At 31.6% G+C, this 21,766-nt stretch overlaps 1 protein-coding gene across 2 annotated transcripts in view; it reads right to left on the bottom strand.

Annotated features, from left to right (window-relative positions):
* Positions 1-1,664: 1,664 nt before the first annotated feature.
* The window catches only part of LOC148284137 (inactive hydroxysteroid dehydrogenase-like protein 1), a 64,928-nt gene continuing 44,826 nt past the window's right edge, over positions 1,665-21,766 (bottom strand). Inside the window, exons 2-6 of one of the 2 annotated variants that reach the window (XM_088242640.1) lie at positions 21,214-21,336; positions 14,416-14,526; positions 10,968-11,188; positions 7,636-7,863; positions 1,665-2,344 (exon numbers count right to left, since the gene is read on the bottom strand). In XM_088242640.1, the coding sequence (XP_088098766.1) occupies positions 2,240-2,344; positions 7,636-7,863; positions 10,968-11,188; positions 14,416-14,526; positions 21,214-21,336 (788 nt within the window). In that variant the 3' untranslated portion in view covers positions 1,665-2,239. The remainder of the gene's footprint in view (positions 2,345-7,635; positions 7,864-10,967; positions 11,189-14,415; positions 14,527-21,213; positions 21,337-21,766) is intronic. The other variant, XM_088242641.1, reaches the window with a different exon arrangement.

Raw genomic sequence — 21,766 nt, 5'->3', positions numbered from 1 at the left:
TTAGCGGTTCTTTCGCTGTCCATTCGCCGCCTTACGCAGCACCTTTTCTTGATGTTGTCGATAATTCTAGTCTCAGCCTTACATATTGCGCGGACATCGACATTTGCGCTACGCATCTATCATACGTAGTTTTAGAGATACAGCATTTCGATAGTATTCATCCTCGTTATTTCGAATTCCGAACTCCGCTCCCATACACAAGGGTCGGCATCAGAACTCCATTAACTGCTAAATTTGCCCCCTGCGACAAACATTTATTTCATAAGGTTAATATGATTATTAAAAATAACAAAATTTATTTCATTTTTGTATGTTTTATTTCATAAACCTAATATTATTACATTACAATATTTCTTAATATGACACCATCAAATATCTTAGTACCTAACTGTTAATATAAAAATTAATACACATATCTACCAAACCTACTTAATATAAATATCATATTATGAAAATTGGCAAAGTTTATTTAGCTAGAATCAGATTGGTACAGAAATATAAATTACTATCAGCTACAGTCAAAGAGTTAATTCATTCGATGTGTTTGTACTCTCTATTATGTCTACAAGTAGCAGTTTAAAAAAAAAACAGTCATCTCACTTGAATCATGACTGCACTGCAATGGGGAAAAAAAAGTAACAGAAATAAGCAGTTTAAAAAAAAAAAAATGTTATGTAAAAATCATAAAATACTCGTAGCATGTAGGTTGTAAACAAATATAATATTTTTTACCTATTCAAAAAAATATGTTTTGAGGATTCCAGCTTCTAGGGAGTTATCAAGGTTAACATATTATTACAGCGGAGATAGAAAACCAACATTAATAAAAGTTTCACCCCTTGAATCCACAAATACCAAATGATGAAAGAATTTTAAGAATATGGACACCCAAACTTAGGCAAACCGGTGAATATTACAACGTGTGTGATAAATTACTTTAACCACCCAATGACAGGTCGTAAGCCCTGTAAATGTCTGTTTACCTCGTGGTCCAATTGTCAGCGCGTTTGCCTACCATGCGAGAGGTGTCGGTTTATTACACATAAATACTTCACAGTCCTTGGACTGGCACCTGAAGCATAAGACTGATCATCTTACATTCATGCAACTTAAATGAACTATAATGATGAGATACCTTGGGATTGGTGTATCTAAGCAATGCCTTAAGCACCATTAGGTGAAAATGATGATGATGAAATGTCTGTACGTCCATATTACTTACTCAAAAACAATTTCCATCCTGTTAAAATACATGTGTGTGTCAATACTAAGTTACAAAAAAATGAAAGCTTAAAAGTATTCTTGAAAGATGTAATCATGTAATTTACAGGGAGAGTATTATTAGCATTAATTGAATTAATAATTTTAATAAAAAGTGATTGATACATTGTAAATTTAAAAAAATGTTTTTTACAGTTTTTTACAAATAATTAAGGTAGGTGCTTCGATAAAAAGATATAAATAATTCATTAATTAAATGCTGGAAACCATAATTGATCATAATTAATTAACTTACTGCACAAAAAGTGAAATATAACAAAATTTAAGTTTAAAAAAACATTTTACATACGTGCAAATGTTGCTGAGAAAAATAATAATACATTTAAACAGATTTTTTTCTAGTAAACCTTTGAATATTTTTATAAACAGAAACAAAATATCAATTTTTTTGAATTGATGTACCTAAAAAGTAAAATATTATTTATTGGTATAATAATTTTGCCTAACAAGTTCTAAAAACATAATACATGAAGGTATTATAAGCAAACATAGAAATCTCCACCAAAAACGGAAAATTAGTTATTGATGCCAAAATAAACTATACATAAAAATCTACCTACATCAATAATAGCGTAATTCAAAACCATCTCTAAATCATACAAAAATAGTTTTGAACCAAACTGTTTGACACCGCAAACTTAGCATTCTCCATCAAGTTAGTGAAGCATAGTTAGAAATCTAACAATTTTTTTTAAAGTTTTTCGCAAATGTCTCAGTTACTCCATCAATGGAGATTTCTTAGTTTGCTCTAATGCCCTCACATTTCAAAAGCTTGATGCTTCAGGTAATGGACGATATAAAAATCTTAATAATTACTTATATTGGAATCCTTAGAGCTCCCGACTATAAGAGCTTCTATCACCTAGTACGCGTAATGGTTACATATCTTGAATGGCAGGTTGGTTATTACATTGATATAATTTTAACTAGATAAAGCTGGTGCTGGAGCAGGTAAGGACTATTTGCACTTCACCTTGCTGAAGTATTCCTCTCGGAAGTTCTTGTTCATACTTCCTCCTATTAAAATTCTCACCCACACAGGGGGAAGAGCGATGAAGAAGTACTGGAAAACAAAATTATTGAACAGTTATAATCAATATCACAATATATTTTTAAATTCATTATTTGCGAAATATAAGGTACTGTTATATCAGATCAATAAACCACAACGATACTGTAAACCTTTTGATTGAGACAAAGCAGAATAAAGTAAAGGAGATCATTGTCATGATCTTAGAGAGCGGCTTAAATGTTTTTTTTGACATAATAAAATAAAATAAATAAAACAACTTTGTTTTTAACCACTAATTTTTATTTTCCACCGACCGGTTTCAAATCAAACAAACTTCTTCGTCAAGGTTTACGTAACTAATGAATTGATTCCTTTTTTATTTTTATAAATCAAGTCGTTTTTTCTTACACGGGTGGTAATTTGATATCACTATTTTCGAAGTTAGACAAGAGAGGACTAAAAGAAATATTGTTTATTTGGTTATTAATTATTGTTTTCTTACTATGAATCGCTATTTTAATTTCTAAGTTATCTAATTTTAATATTTTATTTTCAACATGAAGTACTTTTAATCCAGTGTCTTTATTGAAGTTATGATTATTTTCTATCAGATGATTTGCGAATTCAGAAAAAATATTATTAAAGCATCTTTAGTGTTCTTTTACTCTAATATTCAAGTTTCTTTTAGTTTTTCCAATGTAGATTGAATCGCAATCATTACAATTTAATTGGTATATCCCAGATTCATTATATTTATGAAGTTTGTCTTTGTGATTTTTTAACAATGTTCCTATATTATTAGTTGTGTAGAAAGCCGGTTTAATATTTGATGGTAGGGAATTAGATAATTGTGGTGGAAAATAAAAATTAGTGGTTAAAAAAAAGTTGTTTTATTTATTTTATTATAATGAATAACCACAAAGTTAGTGCTTCAAATATAAACTTTATAGATTTTTTGACACCTTTTTCCCACAACTTGAAAAATAAAGTCCTTTCCTTTCTTTAATCTTTCCTCCTTTCCTCTTTCCTCTTTATTCCTTTTTTCCATTGAGTAATGGCAATGATTTAAGGTAATAAAATCAATGATTTAAGGTAATTTATATACAAACACAATTATTTCTATTTTTGTATATCTTGACTTGAATTACAAAAACGAAACTTTTATTTAAAAGGTTGGTTCAAAGAAATTGCCATTTGGCTATAAGCCTACCAACGTACAATTTAAATTATGTACAAAAAGTTCAATAAATAAAATAATATAAAAAAAGTACGAAAGTATAGTTATTTATAAACATTTTTTTTGGACTTGGAACAATCAAACAAAAAATAATCAAAACGCATTTTTTGCACATCCGTCGTTGTTCTACAATCACGACGATATGTATCGTCTGTTTTATCGCTATCCTAGACAAATCCAACCTACACAAATTGGGTTCTTGCAAGATCCATCTACCGCCAATAGTTTAATTTAAAGGTGACTCCTGCAACGATAGCTGAAACGTCGGAACGAATCCAAAAAAAACCCCAATGACAAGCCATAAACATTGCCTCGGTGTTTTAATGTTTTTTATTCTATTTTTTTAATTGAGTAAATAATTGCGATTCTTCTATAAATTATTACATTATAAAAAAGGTGTCATTAATAATAATGTCTGATTTATTTGATTATGCTGGATTGTGCAAGCATTTGCAGTATTTTAATAATCTGTTTGAATACATTGAAACATACCATGAATACATTGAAAATTATTTATGTGATGTTATTGATAAGACGTTTGCCTTACGCACAGAAGGATCCGGGTTCGATTCTCGGTGGGAGCACAAAAATCAAATATGTTTTGTGAACTTTGTTTTGTGTAATAATTCACCATTGTAATTGGCCCTCTTAGCCTCTTGTAGAGCAAAAAATATTGATATTAGCAAACTATTTATATTTAATTAAATTATTTTATTTAAAACAATACAAATGCTTAAATTAAATTTGCACTAACAAATAGGTTTATACAAATAAAACAAAAAATAATTCATATTTTTTTCTCCGACAAATTAATTTCTCACTCAATCACTTACGTAAAAATAAGTTAACGTTAGTTATTACTTTTGGCTGTACAGCATTTTATTATTGAGCTAAATATTTATCACTCAAAAGAGAAAACCACAAAAGTACAGTCAGTTACGCACCTTCTGTTAATAAATAATTAAATTTAACGATCGTTCTTAGTAATGTTTTATAGCGTTTTTATGTATATTTAACTATCAAGCATCGTATTAATTTATTTCATATATTCTTTTGAAGTAAGTCTAAATATTGGGTTAATCGGTGCCAAGTGAATTGGCACGCGAGACGCCCGTGAGCGTCGGCGTCTTCTCGCTACTAGCGCCGGCGTCGGCGTATGTATAAAGTATATAGACTTGTTTAGTGAAAAATGGCCCTCCCCCGCGTTCCTCCGCTACACTAGAGATGTTAACGCGGTTATAATCCCCGCTAATTAATTATTTTTTCATTGTTTACAAAACTAAAAAAAGATTCGTGAAAATATAGATCAGAAAACTAAACCGATTTAAATTAAACATGACATACGACATTCAGAGCATATTTTTTCTCTGCTTGCGTTCGTAAAAAGCATTTTGCGAAGTTCAAAACAACTTTTTTTGTTCATATAGAAAATATTTACGCCTTTTTCTATTCGGAATTTTTTTTCTATGGTCCTCGGGTCCGTGAGTTCGTGAAATTATCACGGGACCTTATGCACATGATATAGAAGGTAACAAAATAATGTTAGAACTTAGATAGGTAGTAATATAATAATTTTATCACTTGAACTATTTTGTTACTCTTCTGATTTTTTTAATGTTCATGTGTAAACGTACTTTAAAAACTTTGTCTTGTATACCGTTTACCGTTTTGATAAAAATAAACTGTATATTTTGGAAGGAGTTTTTATTTATATGTGAATAAATATATTTATAAATAAAGTCAAATAGTCTCTTACGTTAGTTAGGTCAAATAATTTGCAATAACCTGTTATTCTGATTTATAGTAATAAGTTACATAATTTTAACAGAATTTTATTAAGCTAGTCAACTTGAAAAAATTATAAACTTTAAAAAAAAACTTATTTGTGCATGTTGTGTTCACAAATAATTGATGAACCATATCTAAACATAAGAAATTGGGAATATTATACCAATGTCGTATGTATTGTTTGTGAATTATAATAAATAAATACTTGGGTACACTTGTTGGACATTATTATTATTTTTTTAACGATTTGTGGTGCTTTCTGAAGCCTATTACAGTTGGCGGTACTTGCCTACTTCTGAGTAGGTATCACCAACCGTCGGATCAGTGACGTAGGTAAGCATATAAAAGCACCGACGCACTGATCGCTTTTTTTCTCTTCCTCTGCAGCCCGCCACCGTCCACCAAGATCCAAGATCTTAGTCTTCCGAAATTATTGTCAACCGCTTAGTAGAAAATATTCATATAATCTTAACTTCAGTGTTCAATTTTATTAGTTAAATATTATGTAACATATCTCGTTCATTTTATTGTTGCTTTAATAATTAGTGTGCAGAACTCGTGTAAGTACCGACTTTCATTTTTCATGAAGTTTGAAGCAACCTTTTGAAGAGCAAAGTGAGGGTCACGCGTGAGATGTTGTTGGATGTAGGACTTTTAGACATTTTAGCCTGCAGTGCATGAATAAAAACATCTTCGCGTAGCGTATACACGCTGGTCGACTACCTATAGAGACAGTAGAAGAGTTGACAATCGGTGACCAGCACAACTGGTGACCCCGACAATAGGCCCCTCCACACTCTCAATTTGATTTATTTATTAATATACACGGCACGCAGTGCCTTTTACCTTAAAAAAATACATATTTAAAATAATATAAACACTTCAATATAATGTAAAAAACTTCAAAATTTAATTGAAAAGTATTAAGTTACATAAATACTATAAGCAGGGTGTTTATTAAACCCTGTCACATCTGAAACCACGATGATCAGTATGAGCAAGAAGACATATTGGCACATTAAAATATTTTTTTAGAACAAACAAAATTTAAAAAAAATAAATATAAAAAAAGCATATGGTTGGCTAATTCTGCAGGGGAAAAACGAGGAGGGGGAGGGAGGAGTCCGATACTGCGCCGCGCTCCCCTCACTTCTCCCCTGCAGAAGTAAGCAACCATTTGATTGTTTTAATATGTTGTTTTTAAAAAAATATTTTTTACTATTTTTTTTTTTTTAATATGCTAATATGTCTTCTTACCCATACTGATCATCGTGGTTTCGGATGTGACAGGGTTTAATAACACCCTGCATAATACAGCAGTATTGTATAAAGAACATATTTAGATATAAAAAAAGAATTAAACAATATGTGCAGATGAAATTTTAAAAGGAAAATAATTTTAATATTTTTTTTATTTAAGAGGTACAAAATATCAGTATATTAAATACAATAAAATTCTTCTGTCTCAAAAAAAATAATCAAAAAATAGTAATAATAATAATAACAATTAAAAAAAATAAGTACCTATACACGTCAATATGGTACACATTAGTACCCATACAAAAGTAAACATAGAAAGCAATATAATCTAACAAATGTAAATTACCACTCACCATCTTTGAAATGATTAAATAGAGTTGATTTATATAAACTATACTTTATGTGAAAAATATCAGCAACGTCGGAATAGATATTTCCGAGTACATGGAGTCGATTCAGAATGGTATACAAGAGTATACTGTTCGCGAATTGTTGCAACTGTGAGGTACTTGAAGAGTCATTCGTCCAGGTACCTTGAAGTTAATGAGTGCTAATAGATTTGGGCAGTTCCATGTAAAGTTTACAATCTTAAATAAATTCAGTAAATCTATAATTTTTCTTCTCTAGGTAAGATTCAACAAGTTCAAAATATTTCATGAAAAATCATAGACAATAAACTCATATCTGATTCCAAGTTTAAAGTTAACGTATCTTAAAAACTTATTTTGAGCTCATGATAAATGATACATTTAATCAATTTCACTCGATTTCCTTTTTCGGGATTTTTACTCGAGAGTAGTTATCGAGTCGAAAGCTGCATTCTTCATATGCCCGGACAAAGAAAAAAAGGAATATATGTCATCGTAAAAGTGATTAGAGAGTGGTTTCCTAGGAAAACGGTGTTAAATGGTGTTGATAACACCGTTTTCCTAGAAAACCACACTCTAGTCACCTCTACGTCGGCTGTCCACTGCATCATCGTTCACTACGACCGTTAAAATACGGGCACCGCTATCCTAGGAAACCCTAGAAATATAATTAAAATAATAATAGCCACCTGAATTCCGTGGGCCCAGTAGCCCGTGGTACAGTTGGTCCTACCGAGGGTGGCCACGGCGTGACGGGAGTACGTCTCGGCGTCCGGGACGAACATGTTGGACGACATCAGCCGCTCAGAGAAGGCGTTCATCTTGGTGGACACGAACAGCGGTGACAGGTGCTGCACCGTCACGCCGAACCGGCTGTACTCGTGCCGTATGGCGGCCGTGAACGACTTTATGTAGGTCTGAAACGAAACAACTTGTTGAAATCATTACGATTAGAATAGATGTTAAGAAGAAGAATAATAATAATATTCTCCATTTGTGGTATATGGCGGCTGTGAAAGACTTTATTTACGTCTGCAACGAGACAACTTCTCTTTTAATAATTAAAATTAGAATAGATTTTAAAAAGAAAAATCGTCCTAATATTTTCTACTTGTGCCGTATAGCAGCTGTGAACGACTTTATTTAAGTCAGAAAAAAAACGGTTTCTTTGAGGACTGGAAATCATCATCATCATCATCATAATCCCCCTTTCGCACCCAGTGATGTATAGGGCACTGAATTTATAAACCATATGCAGCGTAATTTGATTATCTGTTTTCTGAAGGTAAGATGATCAGTCTTATTTTTTAGGTGCCAGTCCAGAAACAATGGTATATTGCAGTTTAAAAAACATTTAAAACTAATATTTCACCTCCACTCAGGAATCGCATCTCAAGAACCAAGCACCTCAAGAACGATAGGCGAATGCGTTAACCACTACACAACGACATGGACTTATCTCCCCTCGATTTCCTTATTCAGCACTTTTACTTGAGAGCAGAAACCGAAACAAAAATATTCGTCCAGGCTTCTAGGTCTATTATACACGCAACTGTATTTTTCATTCGCCTGAACACAGAGTTAGAAAAGATGTTGGAAAAAACAATATTTTGAATCTTCTACGAGTATTTAGTGTGTCTAATGGCGGCTTCAAACGACTTTATTAATATATGTAAGTCTGGAACGACCATGCAAAAGAACTGATAAAAGGGTACTCGCAAAGTTTTGCTTTTGAACTAGTAAAGCTCAGCCAAAATCAAGTGAAGGTTATCACTAGAGCTCTTACAGGGCACCGCAGACTGAACAAACACCTTACTAGAATGAACCTTTCCGAAACTTCTAGATGTAGGTTCTGCAATGCAGATGAGGAAACACCTAAACACATTATATGTGAATGTGATGCTTTACATCATAAAAGGAGCCTCATCTTCAGGGGATCATTGGTTAAACCTGAGGATGTTAAAGATCTCACCCCCTACCAAATAGTCTGATACTTTATGGATCTGGGCTCGGAGGGGGAGATTTATCAAAATGTAAACTCTCGCCTTCAACACAGTAGCCAGGCCAAAGAACGGCACCTTTTTCTCAGAATTTTCTCTTGGCTTTGCTAAACGCTGTGTAAAACAAAATACGCAGCAACGTTGGGAGGATCATTACCGCGCTTCTTCAACAGGTAAAATAACTAAAATGTTTTTCCCAACGCTAGCTGATGCAGCAAACTTTCGTCGTCATCACCAAAGTACTTTTGAAACGACCCAAATTTATACCGGACACGAAACTATGAGAAGTTACCTATACCTATATAGGTTTAAATTAAGGAATAATGACTATTGTCCATGCGATAATATTTCTTCACAGAATATCAAACATCTGTTATTTCAGTACCCATTTTTCAGTTGACAACACCATAATCTTGAAGCAGAATGCAGAAAAGATGGGATATCTTTAACAAATATCCACATTGTCGCTAAAAGTAGTTATCACGTGCCATTGTTCTTGGGCTTTGTAAAAATGGTGATTGGACTCTTAAAGGTAATAAACCAAAATCAGTGATCGAACATCCCATTTCCAAGATAAACAAAAACTATTTTTTACCGAGTACCTTAGCCTGGTACATGACACGTAAGGCTACTAAATACAGGGGTCCAAATATATAAAAATAAAAATAAATAGCCAGGTTTTTTATAGACCTGGGCTAAGGCTTAGGCTGACGTCAGGAGCTTGCATAACACTGACCCCCACAACTAAGAATAAGTCTGGAACGAAAAAACTCCTCGCATGCCTTAAGTTAAAATAAATGTTGATGAGCTCTTCTGATGTATTAATTTGCAAAACTTGGACTGTATTAGACTATATTATTACATTTGTAACGAAAAAATGTTCAAAAGGGCTATAAAAAACGGATAGTGGAGGTGGCTAGAAGTAAAATGTATTGTCTCTTTCGCCCAAACCAATATTGAATCACCTGCTCCATAAATGTTTAGTTCATGTTATGTTTTTGATATTTTATTGTGCGTTTTATAATATAATTAATATGGGTGTACAGTTATGAAATATAAACATATATACGTAGGGTTTAAAACTGTTCTAACATTTTGTAATTTCTCTCTGTATATGAAGTCATCTTTATATATCTTCACATGTTAAAATATTAAAAGGAGTATAATGTTAAGCTCTCGCATACGCAAAACATTTAACTTGGCACTTTTTAAATATTTTTCCTTGTTTGTCGAAAAACTTCGATTCATATAATTACGTAAAGACGTACTTACATATTTCAATTAACTACGACTCTTTTGTTATTTAATTGAGAAAAAACGCTAAGCCTCTATCTTAGAAGCTTATCAGCAGGTGGGAAAAGAGGATATGGCAGAAAGTTAAAATAAAAAATACACAACAGCCAGACCAGTTGAAAAAAATAATATTCATGGATTCTTTTCTTACACCTGGCAGGAATCGAACCCATGAACAGTTGGCTGTCTAACCAACTGCGCCACCCTGCGCATGACAACAAACTAGGCGAATCTAGACATGTCATATTGCTTACCTTATTTTGATCCATAATCCTAATCATTGGCCTCGTGGTGTAGTGGTCAGCGCGTTTGCTTACTATACAATAGGTCTCGGGTTCGATTCCCGACATGTTTTAAATGAAATATTTATTTAAAAGGGTGTTTTCACACCAGAATATTTCATATTTCATAGTCCCTCGACTGGTACCTGAAGCGTAAGACGGATCATCTTATCTTCATGTAACAAAAAAAAATTGAAATGCGCTATGATTGGTGTACCAATGCAGCACCCTACGCACAATTAGGTGCGAAAATTTAAAAATAATGATGATAATTATTGTTATATTATGAAATCGAAGAATAACTAACTCACGCTTACAAAAAAAAATAGCTTAGTACTTTTTAAAATATTAATAACCATGAATATGAATAACCACAAAATTGGTGGTTCAAATATACATTTTATAACTAATAAATAATCGTATGCAGAGTTGGTGTTTCTGCCATACCTTGGTAGCGCCGTAGACGGTCATCAATGGCAGAGGTTGCAGTTCAGCTCCCGAGGAAACATTGACTATGGCACCTTTCCCCCTCGCCTTCATCTGCGGTAGGACCATCTTGGTCATCATGGTGACTGCTCCAACGTTAATATTGATAATATCCCACAACTCCTTCTGTGGGACTTCGTGCAGGTACATTGGATAGGTGTACTGCTTACCCACATTATTTACTGAAAACGTTAAATATTCTTGACTTATATGGCATGCGCAGTCCGTCCATAGATTGGATGGAACCAAAGCTTTTCTAAAAAATTTACTTCTCAACAATCGACAACTATTTTTTTCATTAATAAAATTAGTTTAAAGTTAAGTTAAGTTTAGTTTTAGTCACCATAATAAATCGTAGCGATCTGAGATGGTTCCGATGTTCATTCGTTGATAACTTCTAAAAAATTGCGACAAGCCCACATACAACCTTTCATCTACATAGTAATGCGTAAACTGGAGTAAAATTCATTGCGCTCTGTCTAATTCTGAAATACGAAACTGCTTTTTATAAGGCGGTCGCCGCGTACTGAATTCACAAATCCGCGCATGTGCAAACTAAGATCTTTAGTTTCTCTGTAGAAGCAATTCTAACAAACTAATCATCTGCCTGTGCCATATCAGGTCTCTCCGACGTTGGCGATCACTCTAGAGTAGGCATTCCGGTTCTGTGCCAACTGGAACAGCGCCTCAACCCCGCGCACTCCCGTCCAGTCGCGGATGTTTCTCAGCCAGGACATCTGTCGCCTTTCAACTCCACGCTTTCCCTCGATCTTCCCCATCATGATCAGCTGTATCATGATTAGAGGCTTTTGAAATGTTGCTTCACCGGAGAACGCTGAGAATTCCGTGGACAGATTTAGTGACAAAAGTGGAGGTGCTAAAACGAGCCAGTGCCAAAAAAGAACTAATGTCCTCAAAAAAACAGAGAAAACTCAAATACGAGTATCTAGGCCATATCATGCGCGGAAGCAAATATGCGCTTCTACAAACTCTACAAACCAATACATATTTATTTTTCGTATTTTGTGACTGTTTTATGACAAATTTAGCACTTTGATCGGTTGACATGATCGTACTTTAATATTAAATTATTAAATATAACTTTTTATGATTAAATTATAACAAAAAAATGCTTTTTAGTTTTAATATTTTAAAGCATTGAATTTGAATTCGTGGGCACAAATTTGACCTACTTTACAAATTTGACCTAACACCAAATGACTGCTTCCTTAATGGAAAACCTCACCGCACGCTCCTGATATATGGCATCAGAGGTGGAGAAGGCTTTAGAGTAAGATATATAGAAATTAGACTAGATAGAAAAATAAAAATAAATCATTACATGAAAATGCTAAATTATTTCTCTGTTCCCGAGAATTCACCCTCTCGGGAACAAATACACAGATGACCGAAAATTAGATGCATTTGCTACTTTAGAAATCAATTTATTTATTTTATTTATTTATATGTTTCACAGTTTTAAAATGTGCAGAGTTTCTTTGTTTCGGGTCCAGACTAGTTAGGAAACTCCTGTGTTTATCAAAAACATTGCAAGGAAGTTGAAAAGGTTGTGCTAAACCTTCCGGGAGTTCAAATTTTTATACTCGGGGACTACAATATACTTGACGTCAACTGGCCCATGAACTATGACTTAATGAATTCTCCCAATCTTTTATCTGCAAAACCACAAATAATTATAAACATGCTTAATACTTTACACCTAAAGCAGTTTAATTTCATTAAAAATTCTAAGGACAGAACGCTAGACCTCGTTATCTCAAACCTGAAAAACCTTGATGTTTTTAAGTCCGGTGAACGTTTGGTATCTACAGATTTACACCATCCTCAATTATCAATCAATGTATTATTTACTTCAAGTTTATTTGTATCTCAGTGTTTAAATGAAACGACACACAACTTTAAAAAAGGTGATTATGCTCAAATGTGCTCACATCTCTCGGAAATTGATTGGTCTTTTTTAGATTCATTAAAACATACTGATGATAATGTTGGTAAATTTGATGATGTCGAATATGACGTAATCGATGAATTTGTTCCTGAAATACGATTAAATTATCTTCTTTTTTCAAATGGTTTAATTCTGAATTTAAAAAAGCGGTGATTGAAAAAAAAATGCCACACCTAAAATATAAACAGTCAAATTCAATATTTGACTGTTTACAATTTTCTACTACCCGTAAACAGTGTAAAAATATATTAATGATATGTTACCAGAATTACATTAATGCGATCAACAAAAGAGGTCTCAGTTAAAATATGCATCTCAAATCTGGTCACCTATGTACAATATAAATATAAATATCTTAGAGGGAGCCCAAAGAAAGTTCCTACGATATGTTAACTATAAAATAGGTCTACCCCTTTCTAAGATAACTTAAGATTCATTATAGAAAAATTAGCATATATCCTCACTTTCAACTAGACGCATAGCAGCTAAAGTTGTCATTTGTCACACTGCGTAATATTGTGAATAAAATAAACTTGGTAAATGAAATAAACTTTAGGATTCCATTTAAGACCACCAGACTTAGATGTAATTTCTACACGAAATCATTTCAAACCAATTATGCTCAATTCTTTCCGTTAGTGCGATTTCATATTAATTCATGAAAAATCATGTCAAGTACAATATGATAAGTTATCAGAAAAACAATGTTTAAATTAGTCAGTACTTTGCTACTTAATTATTTTATACATGAAATAACCTTTCATTATTTGTTTTTTTTAAATATGTGTGTGAATCTTTTATTTCCTTATTTTTAGTTTTATTTTTTCAGATATTAAATTACACTTTGCAAAAAATAAATTGCGTACTTTTTAATTACTCCTAGTGTATCTTTTTAAACGTGTTTTTATTGTATTTACTTTTTAACCTTTGTATAACTGCTATATATTATTTTTTATAAACTTTATTATGTTTTATATAACTAAATTTGTATTGTAAAAGCCCTATGGGCGGTTAATGTACAAAAAATGGAAAATAAAACAAAATGTAAAATAGCAAACTAACAAATTTATTGTCTGTTTAATTTAATGTTGCGATAAGATGTTACTCAACCGAAAATATTCTATAAATAGTTAAAATGAATCAATACAGGTTTTTCCTATGTAAGTAAAATTAAATACTTCATGTTAAATTATTTACCTTAACAAAAAATGAACATAAAAATGTTCAAGTACATTTAAAATATATATTATTATAAACCTACCTATGCAATTTATGTATTTTAAAAGAAGAATAAAAATAAGTTTTCACTTGATTCGCCATCGCTAATATGGAATTTACTTTTGTAACTACATAATTAATTCCCTACAACATGAAGGGTTATGTACGAGTACGTACGTATTTTCGCAAATATAATAATATAACAGAATATTGGTTGCTTACCTAAAACTCCAACATGAATATCTTGAAGCAAGTCTTCAATATTTTCGTAAACAGATTCTCCTTCACTAAAGTCGGCTTGAATTATTTTCGTTTTTACTGAATAGTCCTTTTCTGAAAAACACAAATTTAATATAGTGTGGTAATCGTGATTTTTAAAATAAAAATTATGTATTGTAGCGTTATAGTTCTTCAAAGTGCATTTTATTCTGGTTTATTATATTTTAAAGATTTTAAGCAATATCCTAACTAAAAAACTGATTTACTGAATAAACAGAAAACTCGTTTTCAAATAAATTATTTTCTTAAATTACATATTAAAATCATGCTTTGTACGTAGATACATTCATACCTATCACACAAAAACTTTGTTAAATAGATTCATTCATTCTTCAACACCGTAACAACCATAGCTGTTCTAGAAAAAAATTCGTAATGCTAAACTAGTGTAAAATTAAGAACCCGGTTGTGGCCCCGTGGTCAGTGTAGCGGATCAGAGGTCAGAGAGAATCCCGCTCTACCACAACTCATTGAAAATGCCTCCGAAAATTTAAAGATTCGGGTTAATCATAATACAAACATTTATTTTCTTAATTTTATACCTATTTACTTCAAAAACACAAATAAATGTTTTTATTAATGGGTGTTTGTAAATTATCTAGTGAAATCACGCATCATTAAACCATTTATCTTTTCCACCATAATATCGATTTGTGAAATCAGTCAAGCGTACATTTTTTATGATTGACACATGATAATAATTTAAAGCCTTACACCGAAATTCTTTGCTTAATTTATTGCTAACGCGACTAACGGATGGGACAAGGATAGTGCGCAACAGATTCTGTGCATCCGCCGACGCGACGCTGACGCCAAAGCGACACGTGCGACGCGACGCCGACATGTTTAGGGTAACAGAATTTAACCCTAATCTAACCGAACAATACCGGTGATGACAATATATCGTACATAAACTCACTGACCGGGACAATTAGTGTGCAAATATTATTTTTATTATTTACTTCTTGTACATAATATCGGTAGTCGGAAGGCAGAAGGGACCATCTGCATTTTAGAAAATGTTCAAGAGAGCTTAAATAACACCTTTATTCCATCTACGAACTTAAACATTTTAATGTTACTGCGACTCATATGCTCTTGAACGAGTACAGAGAATTTTTTTAACATATGTTTAAATTAAATTAGGTCTACCCGTGTCAGAAATAAATTGTAACCCCTGATGACTGCTTTAAATTTGCCATTACTGTCAAGCAGGAGGACAATAAATGACCTCTTGTCTATTTATAAATTATTAAATAATAAAATAGATTGCCCCGAACTGTTAACTTTAATAAACTTTCGTACTCCACATAGACCAACAAGACTTAATTTTTTGTTTAACAGTTATCATCGTGGTACTAATTATTCATTGAATTCACCGATAATTCGCATGCAGCGACTTGCAAATCAATACAGTGATGATTTAGATTGATTTTATATCACGCCGCTGATGATCAAGTCCTGTGTTTTGAAAAAGAATTAACAATTAAAAATTCAAATAATGATAAGTTCTTCACTTTTGTTTTAACTCTTGTGTGTATAATTATTTTTTTAATTTATTGTTGTTAAATATTAACCACGAAGTAAACTTTTTAACTTTCCTTTTAAAGAACTTTCTTTTTTTTCTCTTCCTCTTTTTTAAAAACTGCTATTTTCTTTTGTAAATGTAAATATTTTTATTTGTTACAGATGTAATATTATTTTTCATATATAAATACTGTTTACCATTGTATACTTTTCTCGATCTTTTTGTTCTTTTTTTAATATAATGTTATTTTTTGTTGTATTTTTTTTTACTGGTTTTATTGTAATTATGTAAAAGGTTCATGGAACCGTAAATAAATAAATAAATAAAAATGTTTTGTCTAGTTTTCAATAACTAATTACCCTTTTAAATATTGGTGTTGTTCTAACTAACCAATAAAATAAAAGTGTTTTTTTTCCTGTAATTTAAGTTTCGAAACATATTCGAGAGAAAATAATACTTATTTATACAAAAAAAATACAAACAAATATATTTATGTATAAATTAATCTCAATCAATACAAGTATGTTATAGGAAAAGAAAATAAAGAGAGAGGAAAGAAGGAAAGATTGAGGAAGTGAAAGGAGATGTTTCTTCGGGAGTAATTTAAACAGAGATACTGTAGAAACATTTTTGATAGTGGATAGGAGATGATACCACAATCGAGCCTTACTTACCTACGTTTTTATTAAAATTAAAGATATGTGTTTTTATAAAATTATTGAATAAAAACACATGTTTTGTATGATCCCATTTTAATTTTATTAATTATAATGATATTTCAAATAAGAACCATAAAATTGTTGTTTTTATTTACGCACAATTATTAATACGTATATTTGCACAACATGCATGGTATACTTAATAAAGCACCTACAAAACAATATCAAATATAATGGCTTTAACTAAATATGTGTTCTCTTAAATATCATAGGGAAAGCAAAAAAAAACATTATTTAATGTCGCTTTTTTATCATTTATTTTATATGAATAAGGTGTATAAACTTTATATTATAAATTCAGCTCCTATGCAAATAAAAAAACAAAAAATTAATTTGAATAAAAATGTCAGATTTGTTCAAAAAGTCATTAAGTCGATTTTATTTTGTGATACTAGTAATTTAAATTAAGCCTTCCAACAATTGTAACATTCGTTGTACGTTCAATAAAATGCTTCCGGTACTAGTTTCCGACTCAAAACCGGTTACCTGATTTTACCTTTTTAGCTTCCTGATCGGTTATTATCCACACATATATGTATATTTTTTTTTATTCGGGTAACCTACATTTATCATGTATAATATAAAAAAAAACAACAAAAAACAAAAGCAAGCCAATTATAGGTTTTCTCAAGTAGTGCATCACTTTTCATCAGCATTGAGATTGCAGAAGTACATTTACGTTCGCGATAAAGAAATATTCATTTGTTGTTTTAATAATTCAGAATTTTTAAAACAGAAAAATAATAAAAATAAAGAAATATTATGTTTATAAAAAAAATTTATTTAATACAACATTGATTAAAGTACCATCACTGGGATAACCTGTTTTAAGGAGGAATGAACAATGTCTAAATGTTTTTCTATCTTAAGACGTCATTTAATAATAACATATTACAACAGAGATAAAGAACATTTTAGAGAAGGTTATATAGAAGTCTTGGCATCTACAGGGCTTATGATCTGTCATTGGCTGGTTTAAGTGGCCACTTTACACACTCTGTAACATTCATCATTCACCTGTATGTTTAAAAAAATTAGGGGTTTCAGAAAATGTTCCATTTTTTAAGTGGATAAGATTAAAAACCTTTAAAAGCAAATTAAAATACATATATGCATAATTGCGGAATTATTTTGTTTGCGAAATCTAGTGATGAGGTCACTTACTTTTTGGCTCCCTTATAAATATAAATAAAATATCCAGCTAATTTCAAATGTAAATATTATTGCCAAGTTTTCCTTATCCTGTTAGTGGGAACAGTGTTATTTATTCATACCTCGTTGATAACCCATATTCACGTAAACAATTTTGCAATAAATTCAAAATAACCCATAAATGCTTATAATAAGGAACCTACTTTGCCCCATTATTATTTAATATTTTTATAAATGATATTATCAATGTTTTTCAGAATACGAAATTCTGTCTTTTTGCTGATGACAACAAGATACTTAAACTTATCGAATCTTCTAATGATTATCTTCTTTTTCAACACGATATTAATTGTTTTAATGAATGTTGTGACATTAATTGTCTTCAACCTAACATTGAAAAATGTACAATAATATCTTTCTGGCGGAAAAAAAAACCTATACAATTCAACTACAAACTAAAAAATATTTCCCTTACAATGGTTTCGTCAATAAAGGATCTTGGCGTTACTTTAGATAATAAACTCTCCTATCGTGAACACATTGATAAACAAATCTCTCAAACTTCTCGATTTTATCAATAGAATGACGACGGACTTCAAAAATATGAATACCATCAAAACTCTTTATTGCTCACTATAGTTCGACCCATCTAGAATACGCTTCTCCTATTTGGTCTCCATTCAACGGGACGCATATTGACCATTTTGATTCTGTCCAACACCGTTTTCTAAGAAAAGTGGCATGGTTGCTCGGATTACAAAGGGGAAATTATTACTATTTTGAAACAGAGCAATTTTTTAATCCGTCTTCATTGAATAAACTTAGAACTGAGATAGACCTTGTATGCATTTTCAAAATACTTAATGCTATAAGTGATGTCCCATCTCTGTTGCAATCAATTTCATTTCATGTTCCTAACCATGTCACCAGAAGTCAAAATCTGTTATTTATCTAATCTTCTAAGAGCAATTTTTGTTTGTATGCCCCAATGTCCAGAATGTGTAGATTAGTTAATTCGTTATACGATTTTGTATTTTTCGAAATAGATCTTCCGGCTTTTTGTAGATCTCTTCGCCACTAAAACAGTGTGGGATGGAGTTGGATTGGCATGGTCTAGCTCGAAGTCTTATTCGTCTTTCGTTTTTACGAACATATTGTAAACCATTATTTTATTGCCCTTGTTTGTCTTTGCTACATAGTTTTATGTTATTTTTGTTAAGTTTATTCATGTAACTGTTGTAATTGGCTTAGGCTGTATATATTTAATAAATAAAATAAAATTGCAATATTGTTTCCATCTTTTATTTATATATTTATTAATTTGTACATTTTATAAAATATGAAACATTAAAACGAATATGTCTTCGCTGGGATATCCCGTATAAAGTACAAATGTTTATAATGAGTATTTAGGTTTTCGTATAACCCACCTAGTACCTAAATAACCGCTAGAATTGTATTCATTTGAGTTTATTTCTTTCCCAATATTTATTTACAATACGTCGTGTATATATCTATACCATAAATCCTTGAGAGTTTATTATAGCAGAGATTACGCGAAAATTTGAAATTCAGTTATTGTGATGTTTAAATTTATATTGCGTTGATATTAATTCATATCAAAGATCACTCAAGGGCTCAAGCATTAAATCACCGTTCACTTTAAAAATGTGACCTTATTTTAGCCAAACAAATACGGAGATAAATAATTGAGCCCATTGCAGGTGAAGTGAATTAATTGACAAAATGGTCACACTTTTGTATTCAAGTTTTAACTCTGTGAGTTTTTGCCAATTTAAAATAAACTGTTTTGATATTTTTAATTAACACGGATGTTTTGTAAATAAAGAACCCGAAAAACATTTTTAAAGTAAACCCATTACATGATTACAGAAATGTAGCGAGTTTACTTCGTTTTTAAAATATCAGTTAGTCGACTTCACATGCAATGGATAAATTATGGATTGAAAAACAGGGTTTTTAATTTTAATTCACTCTTTGGGTACATTAGAGCACTCATTTAGTCAATGACTATATCATATTTCCGCCTACCGAAAAGAGGTGGCATCATTTGAAGTTCAATGTTTTTTCCTGTTATATCACGTACAAGTCGCACATTAAACTTTTTTCTTTTTTTTTTATTAAAGAAGGTAAAAAACATGTACAGAAAATAAAAAAAAGGAAAAATAATGAAACCCACTAAACTGCGAAACCGGCTTGTCAGCTTAACTTAAAAGAAATAGTCTTTTTGTTTGTGGTTTTGTTGGTCCTCCCAAAAACAGTGATTATGGACAGTGGTGGTTTTGCATTTAACCCCCTTATACAGGCTTTACAGAGCCTACCTCCCGTAGTGTGTACAAAAATAAGAACGCATACCACTTTTACTACATTTTTTTCTCATTTTTTGGGATAAAAAATGAGTATTATCATCATCATCATCATTCCCTTTCCGCACCTAATGGTGCATAGGGCACTGCATTGGTGCACCAATCGCAGTGTATCTTGATAATTTTTGTTAAATGAAGGTAAGATGACCAGTCAGGTACCAGTCCAGGGACTATGAAATATTCTAGTGTAAACACACCTTTTCAAATAAATATTTCACGTCAACCATGTCGGGAATCGAACCCGAGACCTCTTGCATGGTAGGCTAGCGCGCTGACCGCTACACCACAAGGCCGACCATAATGAGTATACCTATTTGAAATGTGTTTAATTTACATTTCTTGAATTCACTTTTTATGTCCTTGTTCTTTAGATCGGAAATAAACATAAACTTAAGCTTGGATGTCTACAATTTAACTACTAATTTAAATACTTCCATTTGCACTTAATTTAGTCATATTAAACTCAAATTCCTCGGATCTATAAATATAATTAGTTATAATTCCTGTTTTTTACCATACAGGTATTTATAAATATCTTATGTCCTTCAAAAAGTTTATTACTTCCTCGCGCACACTTGTGTTTATTGAAGGTAGATTTCTGCGTTACGTGTGACCTTTATGCTACTCTAAACTTAATAAAACATAAACCACAAATGTAGAGTGTGCTGTCATTAAACCAACTGATTCTACAACTGTCCTTAATGAAGGTATTTTTAGTAACTCTGGGGCTCCCACTCACATAATTTAATTTTCGGTTTAAATCGCAAAACAAGGCTTTAAAAGGGTTGTCTAGTGAATAGATACATTAAAAACAATTGTGCATCTACGTACTTCAATATAACATAAGTGCCTACTGGCTATTCTGATTAAATCAGGCCGTGAAATGGTTTTAATGCAAAATACAGTTTTCATATTAGAAATGCAATAATATCTAATATTTAAGAGCAGGTATTACCTATTTCAGAAGCAGCTTGAATAAGCTTCTCCTTGGATCGGCTGATGAGGACGATGTTAAGTCCCTGTCGCGCCAACTCCCGGGCGTAGTACTTTCCAATTCCATCGGTTGATCCGGTAACAACTAGAAGTAAATCACAAATAAGTACTTATCTATCTTCCTCTGACCATGTATTAAGACAAAATGGGGCTGGTTTTAAGAAAAATATTTCAATGAATATTTGCATTTTTTTCATAATTTCGAACTGAAATCAATATATATTTATTACTTGGCGAATTAATAGTGAATTGTTTTTCACGAATCTTACGTCGATGATGGGTTGAAGAGACTGAACGTGCTGGGCTGACTAACTTTGACTGCGTTCTGAAGTCTCTTTATAGGCGGCGTTCCTTTGTAGTTCATTTCTTCATGCTAAGGACGATGTGAATGTACTGCAGAACGATGCTCCCGATTTCATATGAAATACTGATAGAGTTGCATTATTTGTTATATTGGATTGTATAAAAAATAATGAGATTGATTTCTTTGGTCATCATTATGGAATATGAACCCT

This window comes from Micrasema longulum, unplaced genomic scaffold (genome assembly GCF_059751315.1).
Source record: "Micrasema longulum isolate JH-2025_06_02 unplaced genomic scaffold, ASM5975131v1 h1tg000147l, whole genome shotgun sequence".
Classification (NCBI taxonomy): Eukaryota; Metazoa; Arthropoda; class Insecta; order Trichoptera; family Brachycentridae; genus Micrasema; species Micrasema longulum.
This window is presented reverse-complemented; position numbering and strand designations above follow the sequence as displayed.